The sequence below is a fragment of the Elephantulus edwardii genome, unplaced genomic scaffold, assembly GCF_000299155.1.
Source record: "Elephantulus edwardii isolate Elephantulus edwardi_28Jun2011 unplaced genomic scaffold, EleEdw1.0 scaffold00043, whole genome shotgun sequence".
Classification (NCBI taxonomy): domain Eukaryota; kingdom Metazoa; phylum Chordata; class Mammalia; order Macroscelidea; family Macroscelididae; genus Elephantulus; species Elephantulus edwardii.
In genome coordinates, this window is record NW_006399793.1 from 6,495,023 (window position 1) to 6,504,652 (window position 9,630).

The 9,630-nt window shown below is 37.4% G+C and overlaps 1 protein-coding gene across 1 annotated transcript in view; it reads left to right on the top strand.

Moving 5' to 3' along the window:
- GPR98 (G protein-coupled receptor 98) overlaps positions 1-9,630 on the top strand; it is a 1,036,968-nt gene that overhangs the window by 350,753 nt on the left and 676,585 nt on the right. The window contains exons 60-64 of the mRNA XM_006885387.1: positions 2,082-2,220; positions 3,056-3,241; positions 3,492-3,724; positions 6,431-6,579; positions 8,051-8,252. Of these exons, the coding sequence (XP_006885449.1) occupies positions 2,082-2,220; positions 3,056-3,241; positions 3,492-3,724; positions 6,431-6,579; positions 8,051-8,252 (909 nt within the window). The remainder of the gene's footprint in view (positions 1-2,081; positions 2,221-3,055; positions 3,242-3,491; positions 3,725-6,430; positions 6,580-8,050; positions 8,253-9,630) is intronic.

Sequence of the window (9,630 nt, forward strand, 5' to 3'; positions counted from 1 at the left end):
TGTTATAAAGCAGAGAGAACACACACACACACACCCCCAACACAAAACCTAAGGAGGATCTGTAGCATTTGCTACATTATTATTAATGCATCTTGTTTGCAAGGTCAATTAATTTCCTACTGTAAATTTGCTTAAGAAGGTCAAGGCCTACAGTTTCCAATATTACTTGAAGCTCAACATCAAGAAAACAAAGATTTTTCACCACTGGGTCAATTGACAGCACCATGATAGATAAATAAGGGATTACAAGTTGTTAACAATCAGCTTGCTTGGTTTCACAATCAACATTCTTGGCACAAGCAGTCAGAAAATCAAAAGATTAATTGTATTAGGAATATCTGCTCTCAAGGACCTCTTCAGAGTGCTGAAGAGCAATGATGTTAGTCTAGAGACTAAGAAAGGCCTGATCCAAGCCATAATCTTTGCAATCAGAGCTGGAAAATGACTAAGGATAATATAGAATCGAAGCCTTTGAGTTGTGGTTCTGGAGTATTGAACATACTACAAACAGCCAAGAGAACAAACAGATCTGTCCTGAAGAGGAAGATACCAAGCTGCTGAGTGGAGGCAAGGATTTTGAAGCTCCATCTCACAACTTTTGCTATGTTGCCAGGAGACACATACTACTTGGAAGGATGGAGGGACAGCACAGGAGAGAAAGACCTTGGATGAGATGGATTCACACAGTAACTGGGATAATGAGTGCAGATGTGTTGGAGGCAGTGAGGTTGGTTCAAGATAGAGCAGGGTTCAGAATTTTTGTACATATGGTTACTATGAATTGCAAGTGACTATAGAAAATAACAGCAATACCATGTTTAGGAAATTTGGACAATGAATAAGAAAGATCAAAGAATTAATGTATTTGGATTGTGGTGTTGGTGACGACCTTTGAATATACCATGAACTGCTCAAAGAAGAAGAAAAAAATCTATGTTACTAGAAGTTTAGCTAGGGTGGTCGTTAGAGGAAACAATAGGAAAAGCAAGAGAAACTGAACTGAAGGAGAAAAACAACCTCAAGAATATGGATTGAAGCAGTGACTGCAACCATTGATTGATCTGTGTACATTGGGTGGCTATGAGAAGAAGGATATTCAAAAACATCTGAAAATAGCCACGTGCGGAAAAGAAAGCACATTGAGTTGTGATCAGATCTATGCTTTAACCTGTATGCTATTATTGTTAAACCCTAATCTTTTGCCTGTTAAGTAACATTAGAAACTCACTTTATCTCTGTATACCTTATATGTCTCAGATATAATACCATTCTGTAGAAAAGAATCTGGATCAAATATTTTATTGTTCTATGTGTTATGAATTAGAATTTTCATATGACTAGTTTGGAAGGAGATACTTTCACTTACCTCATTGTTCTTATGAAAAGTAACTGTCAAGGTATCCTGTATTGACTACTTAGTACTTTTCTCTTTCTTATTGATCTCTTATTAGCATGGATATGTATGAAGTGTTTACAGTCCTTTAGAAAATTTTGTTAACCTGTTTATATATTGTAACTTGTATGTAAAATCTATAACTTCATTACTTTTTTAAACTTTTTTTCTTTCACTAGTAAAATTTTCCAATATTCTTGTCAAAGGTACTGTAAAAGATTTAGTACTTTGAGTACAACTACATGGGAATTACAAAGTTTTGCTTTTGTTTATAACTGATAGATGATATTATTTTTTAATTTTTTTTTTACAGAGGTTTCGGATTTCCATTCATTCATTGCCGCAATTTTCTCCCTGCCCACCCCTCCCCACCAGCTCGCTTCCCCCTCCGAAGAGAGAAAAAAAAATTCCTTCATTAGTATACAATTCCCACGTCCCTTCGCCCCATTCCCCCACCCCGAGTACACTTCTCTATTGAAATAGTTGAGGGAAAGAACAGATTAGAAGTGATATATGATTGAGTATTATGGTTAGCACAGGAATCCAGAGTTATGGTTGCATAGATGATGTTATTTAAAAACAGAGATATTTAAATATTAGTAAAGCCTGATGTGTTTTTATTAAAAGGTATAGCACATATATAGGAAATTTCCTAATGATATATTAAATAGACATTTTATATTTGTAGCCTTGTTCGGGGCCCAGGGATTTGGGGAGAGGTGATTGTGTACTGGAGAATATTCCCTCCTTCAGATGGAGAATTTGTTGAAACATCTGGACAACTGATGATGCGTGATGGACAGTCTGCAGCCATTGTTGTAATACAGGTATTAATGCTAGTAGTTTCTGTTAAGCCCTTTGTTCACTGGATGTGGAAGGGGGTAAATGTGATTGGTTAATATAATACAGTTTTGTGTTGATTTGTGGGGTGGCAGAAGCCTTGAAAATTGCTTTTCTAGCCATTGTGTTAGTTTCCAGCTACCTTAACTGTTGACACATGGTCTTTAAAACGTGAACAGCTGTGCAACCAATAATAAGAAAAGCACTTTCTGCACTGTGGGAATGGGTGGTGACAATGATGAAGAAACTGATCCTGCTGTGAAAAGACTGTGGCAAGGTGTAATCAGAAGAATCTTTGAGATATAGCCATTGTTAAAGGTTTTACTTGCTGAACAGAAACCTGGAAAAGCTGACTTATAACTGCTCTAAGATAAAGTTTGCTTCAAAATTGAGGAAACTAGAGGTTTTTTACATTTGGACTGCTGAACTGAAACTTGGACTTTCACTAACTGAGGAAATACTTTTTACTGTTAATATGGCTTGGGGTTGTTGAAATAAACCTGAACTTGCATTGAGTGATATTCTTGGCTTCCCCCAATTCTCCAATTTATTTCTCTAATAAACCCCACAAAATAAAGTAGGCCAACAATGAGTGTTAGACCCAAATGAATGGTAGAAAGAGGTGCAGGAGCATGGTGGGTCACATGTCTCACTGAGAAGTTTAATGCTATGAGTATTATTGAAGGGGAACCATTCCCTTTATGAAGTGAGTAGTAACCAGATTCAGCCACTTTCATATTACAACTGCTTCTTTTGAAATATAGTAGGTATATTTCTTTAAATTTTGCCCATCATGTGAGTAGTGTTTTTGTTTTTCTCTAGGCATTGAATGATGATATTCCTGAGGAAAAGACTTTCTTTGAGTTTCAGCTCACAGGAGCCAGCGAGGGAGGTACACTGAGTGAATCCAGCCGCACAGCTAACATCACAATGGTGGCCAGCGATTTGCCCTATGGTCGATTTTCCTTCACACAGGAGCAGCTGCGCGTGGCAGAAGAAACACACCAGGTACATCGTGAAATGCTCCAAGCCTTAAATAGCATTTTTGTTTTGATGTTTTGAGTAATCTATTAAACTTATTTTCTCACTATGATTCCAAAGTTTTCTCTGATTAGTTGCTTTCTAACATCAGTAATTCAGTGTGTGATTTTTAACATAATTTCACTGAAGAGAATAATTAATCAAGGACAATAATATTAAGTATTTGAAAACAGATCAAGCATCCAAATGCAATACAAAATGCCTTTCTTACTTGTAGGTGAACATTACCATCATCCGATCACATGGAGCTCTTGGCCCCGTGAGGCTCTGGTACGAGACAGTAAGTGGGACAGCTGAGGCTGGCTGGGATTTCCTTCCTGTGGCTGGGGAGCTGCTCTTCGATCCTCTGGAGACGGTGAAAAGTGTACAAGTCCAAATACTCAATGATGACCTTCCCGAAGGCCCTGAGGAATTTTCTCTAATAGTTACTAAAGTGGAACTCCAGGGAAGGTAAATGAAAAATGAAAGAAAGTATGAGAACAGGCTAAATATTATTTTCTTCAATGTCCAAGATAGTACTGCTTTCTTTGGAGTTAAAAGATATGTTTCTATTGTGTGGATTCATTCTGTACTGCCAAGTAGTTCAACAAGACAGGGGTGTGTAGTAACTTATGAAATAATAGCTTAACTGTTGTCAAGGCCAAAGGTCAACTATGAGGCAAAATTTGCTCTCACTATTTCTCCTCTTGGGAGCTGTTGTGGTTTAAAGGATAGGGAGTTACACTGCCAACCCACAGTGGGTGGGTTGAAGTCACAGGAGAAAGGTGAGTACTCTCCTTTCATATGATTTACATTCTCTGAGAACCTACTGGAGGGCCAGCCATGAGTTGGTACTGACTCAACAGCAATGCGTTTTGCTTTGAGTTTATTTCTCTACTAAGAAAGGAAGCTCGGGTAGCATAGAGATAAGAAGCTGCACTGCAATCATAAAGGCATGTAGTTCAAATCCACCAGTTGCTCTGTGGGGGATGGATAGGCAATGTTCCATGTGATTTACTGCCTCTGAAAATCCTCAGACCTCTGGAAGGTCAACTGTGAGTCAATTCCCTCCTGAAGGGCACACGACATCAACAATTTAAGAAAGGATTGGGGCATATGTTTCTTTCCTTGGTCAGTGAAGCCTGTTTTGGGTTCTTTGTGGGTGAATGAAGGTGCTCTGCTGGCCTTGTCTGTAGGGGATTGCACTGCTAACCCAAAGGCAAGCCTCTTTAACCATTCAAATCCACCAGCAACCTTATGGGCGAAAGATGGACAATCTATACTCACACAATTTGATGGCCTTCAAAACTCAAGGGAGGATCACTTATGAGTTGGCTCTGATTTAATAGCAATACATGTGAGGTTTGTTTTTGTTTTTTGGTTTTTCTAGTTTATGTTGCTGAATGAAGATAGGTATTTACTCAATACAAGTTTTAAAGTTAAAGTGATAAATTTGAGTTCAAATAGAGAGTTGGTCATTTGTGTGTACCATACACTCAGTGAAAATCAGTAATTAAGCATATGAATCCATGTTCATCATCTTTATCATGAGGTTAAATTACATGGAGCCTATGTCACTGTTGAGAAGGGGGCAGGCACATTTAGCACATATGAAGTACTCATGGATCAGAGGTTCTCAGAAGGCTCTCCTTTTGGATAAATTAACATAGAGCCTGGTCGTCCAAAAAATAATATTTGTCATTTGTTTAGCACCTGAAGTAATTTGTTTGGTGCATGAAATGTTTTACATTTCCTAGCATTCCAAAGGTATACAGTGTGAATCTATCAACTGCCCCATGGGAAAAAGAAAGATGGATAAACTCCTATTGCGTGATTTCCTGCCTCTGAAAACCCACTGGGGCTATGAGTTGGTTGCAGTTTGACAGTACACAACAACGACAACAACCTTTCTCTTTTTACAATGTGGATTACATAGAGCGCACCTGGGAAAACGTATTGTGCATTCACATACACCTCAGTTCTTTGGTTTTCCAGAAATTATTCTGGCCTTACATTGGAAATAAATGTTAAGTATGTTAAGTTTTGAGCTGATCGCTGATTTTTTTAAGTAAATAAAAATTTATGAAAGTGGTTCATTGAATACAGATTCCTATCTTTATTAGTGCCATGATGATTTTTCCCTCTCTGATTTTGAGCAGAATTAGTTCTACTTAAATTAAACTCTGTAGGAAAATATTTCTCTTTACATTTCTAGGCTTCCTTAAACCTGAAAGGAAAATACTATCATCCTATAAGTTTCCATTCTTGTCTTAATGACAGAAATTTTGCTGTTTTACTGTTTAATATTACAGTCAGCTAATGAGGACTCCATCTAGACTCCTGATAGAAGTTACTCTAACCATTTAATATTTTAATCTCCAGTTTTCAAGACTTGTCTTTTGTATAATCTTGCTAACCAGCTTCTAGCCTTTCAGAACTTAATAGACTATAAATAGCACCTAAGTAGAATTTTAGCATTGAAAGAAGAAATAAAATAACAAAGTGCTTTTTTTTAAAGCCCCAGAAATTAAAGAATGATATAAAATCCTGAAATTAAAACTTTTTGTGTGCTGGGAGTAATGTCAATCTGAAAACAGCAAAAAACTAAACAAACTAACAAAAAACAAACTTGGTAGACACGTATCATTAGAGAAGCATGGCACTGAAAGAGTAAAGACAATGATTATCTTGATTTATTGGAAGTTAAAATGTTTTCTCAGATATTGCTGATTTATCTTGAAATATATTTAGTGGCATGGCACCATTTCTTGACACCTGCTACTGTGACCCTCAAGGCCCACTGGGCGGCTTACTGGCATGTAGCACGCTGCAGTGCATTGTACATTCCAGTACTTGGCCCATTGCTGTGGTAGATGTTCAGGATCGCTAACCTCAGTGATTTTGTTTACTACAGTTTCTTTCCCATTTCCTAATCGTTTTGTTATCATCTCATGCCCCAAATATAGTAATGTTATATTAGTTTTTATTTTGTGCTGATAGTAATAATTGGAACTAGCACAGAAAATTTCTAAACAAAGATTTTATGGGAGCTGAGGACACACAAGTTTATTATGAAAGATCAAAATGCCTACTAGTTCTAGATTTTAGGAGCTAAGAGGGTTCTCCAGTTCATGTTAAGCAATGAGATACGTCTTTTCTTTTTCATGAATTCTCCAGAGGGTATGATTTTACTGTTCGAGAAAATGGACTCCAGATAGATCAACCACCTGAAAAAGGAAACATCTCTGTTGTTCGAATCATAATAATGAAAAATGACAATGCAGAGGGCATCATTGAATTTGACCCAAAATATACTGCCTTTGAAGGTAGGTTCGGTCACTTTAACTTGTGCATCAGTTTACAATCAGTGAATGACATTACCTCTTTGTCAGTTTGAATGTCTCAGTATAGATGTATTTGGTTTAGTGTTAAATGTGTGATACCCACATACGCACATCCCTATTCAGGTGCACATATTTATTTTTTTTTAGTTGCACATATTTTAAAAAAATTGAAGTATATTTGGACAGCCTTGAATCTTACCTTGTGTATGGCAAAACAGAACCGTTAGCAGTAAGGCAAGGTAGAAAAATTACGTTAAACTTTAGGATTATGGAAATATTTTTATTTCATAAATTTTATGAGACTAATTTATTCAATCTTTAATATTATTAAGTATTAAATGCATGTCAATGTCTAGGTTTTAATGAATAATCACCTTGGAAAAACATTATTTTATTGGCCTGCAGATGAAGGTGGTTTCTGGATTCTTGATCTTGTTTGCCAAGATACTTTGTACTAATTGCCTGAGATGGCCTAGTCTTCCCTCTTATAGAAGTTGCATGCAAGATGGAGGCATATATTATTTCTTGAGTAGAAAGGTGTAGGAAATCATTTTACTCAAAGGCAGAATGTGAAAACAATTTTAGAAATCACATGGTTTTTTCTTACTGTTAACTAATTATTTTTATTACCTTCATCAAAATTTAATGTATAGCTAGTTAGCTGATGTTATTATTCGTTTTAAGACATCATTTTAATTTTGTGAACTTTAGTTCAAAGCTACTAGAAGTCATGTAGTGTTTTTGAATCAAGAAATAAATTAGACTTTAAATTGTGTACTTAATTGGTTAACTGGTTTGGTTTTGACTTGCTATCTTTGGGAAATTTTGGACAATGCATTTTACATTTCATTTATAAGTCCAGAGTTGTTTAACTATGAAATGGAATACAGCTGATGGCATTGAGTATTTATGGTATTTTTTGTTTATGTCATGTGAGTTCTATTAAATGGTACTTTAATATGCAGAAATTAGAATAGTTTGAGAAGAAATATAGTTTGTAAAATACTTAAAGTGAAATAAAATATTGATGACTCAGATTCACAAGTAGCTTTTGTAAGAACTGGAAATGTAATAGAATTTATATTTGGACTTTTTCAATGTTTATATGATATAAATAAGCAAATCTTATTTGTTGATATCTTCTTATTTACATTATCACTTAGTTTTTTACCTTTGTTAATACAGAGTGCTGTGTGTTGAGCACCATCATTGTCCCCTTCTCCATCTTTTATTTTCTTGGAAATTACTCACTATAATTTTCAACTTTCATACACTTATGAGACTTTGAAATATAAGTGATGATTATATTACTAATACTTTCTTTTAAGTGTTCACTGAAGTGCTGTGGGGATGAATGTGGCTTTGCATAGCACTTTGGTGTGTAATGGCACGTTTAATTTGATTAGCCCTCCATAAAAGCTAGCCTTCCACTAATTCTCAGTACCTTTTTCAGTGGAGGAAGATGTTGGGATGATCGTGATTCCGGTGGTGAGACTGCGTGGCACCCACGGCCTGGTGACAGCTGACGTCATCTCCCAGAGTTCCTCTGCCTTTCCAGGGGGTGTGGACTACATACTGCACAGCAGTGCTGTGATCTTTCAGCATGGGCAAAATTTAAGTTTTATCAATGTCTCCATCATTGATGACAATGAAAGGTAATAATATTCAGTAATACCGAGCTCTGGTGGCTTATTGGTGAGGAACTGCACTGCCGACCCAAAGGTATACTGTTTGAATCGACCAGCTAGCTGCTCTGCAGGAGAAAGATGGGCTTTTTTCTCCTCTGTATTTTGCTGCCTCTGAAAATCTGCTGTAGGATCAGCTGTGAGTCAGTTATAAATGGACAGAACTCAACAGCAACAATAATAATAATATAGAAAAGAATAAAAATGTACAATAACAGCCTAATCTGTTATAATTCTTGCATGAGGTCTCCTGAGGCACAATGGTCAAGCCCACACCTATTAAATGAAAGATTGATGATTTGAGCCCATTTAGCAGCTCAGTGACAGACAAGAGCTAGAAGTCAGTTCTCTTAAAGATTACAATTTATAAAATTAGTGTTGACAGTAAGAATACAGCTGTATCTGACCTCTGCTAACTCCACGGTGGAAAGTCTTCCACATTGACAAGACCCACAGAATAAACCAATGGTCTCCCCCATTCCTGCACCTACTTCTACTAGTTCCAGAACCAATCTTACTACTCAGTTGTGTCCTATATTCATTGCAATGACCATACACATATGACAGAAGCATACTTACAGTTAAGGAGTTTATTATGGAATTGAACGAGTTATAATTCATGAGTCTAGATAGCTCATGGGTACTTGCATGCCCTTTGACCTTCAGTTTCATGGCTAAGGTCAGTGTCCTAAAGTTCCTTTGTTGTGGTGTTACCATAGGGTTGGAACTGACCCATAGCTGACCCTCTGGTTTTCAGAGGCAGTTAATCATGCAGATTCTCACGGAGCAGCTGGTGGCCTCGAAATGTATGCCTTCAGGACTGTAGCACAGCTTCTTGCCACCAGGCTACCAGAGCCCCTTGAAGGATCATGTTGTTATTGTTGTTGATGTGTGCCGTCGAGTCATTTGCGACTCATAGCAACCCTATGTACAACAGTCCTAAACCCTGCTCTATCCTGTACCAATCACATGGCCTCTGACATACCCATCCTGATTACCCCAGTCACGGAATCAACTCACCTCATAGAGGGTCTTCCCCTCCTGCGCTGTCCGTCTACCCTACCAAGCATGATGTCCCTCTCCAAGGACCTGTCTCTCCTTACAACATGTCCAAAATATGTCAGACGAAGCCCCAGAATTCTTGCCTCCAAGGAGCAGCCTGGTTTAACCCTCTCCAGGATGAATTTGTTTGTTTTCTTGGCAGTCCATGCTACATTCAGTACTCTTCTCCAGCACCACAGCTCAAAGGTGTCAATTCTTCTATCCTCCCTAGTCATTGTCCAACTCTCTGATGCATAACAAGTGATTGCAAAGACCATGGCCTGTATCAGGCAGACCTTAGTCTCCA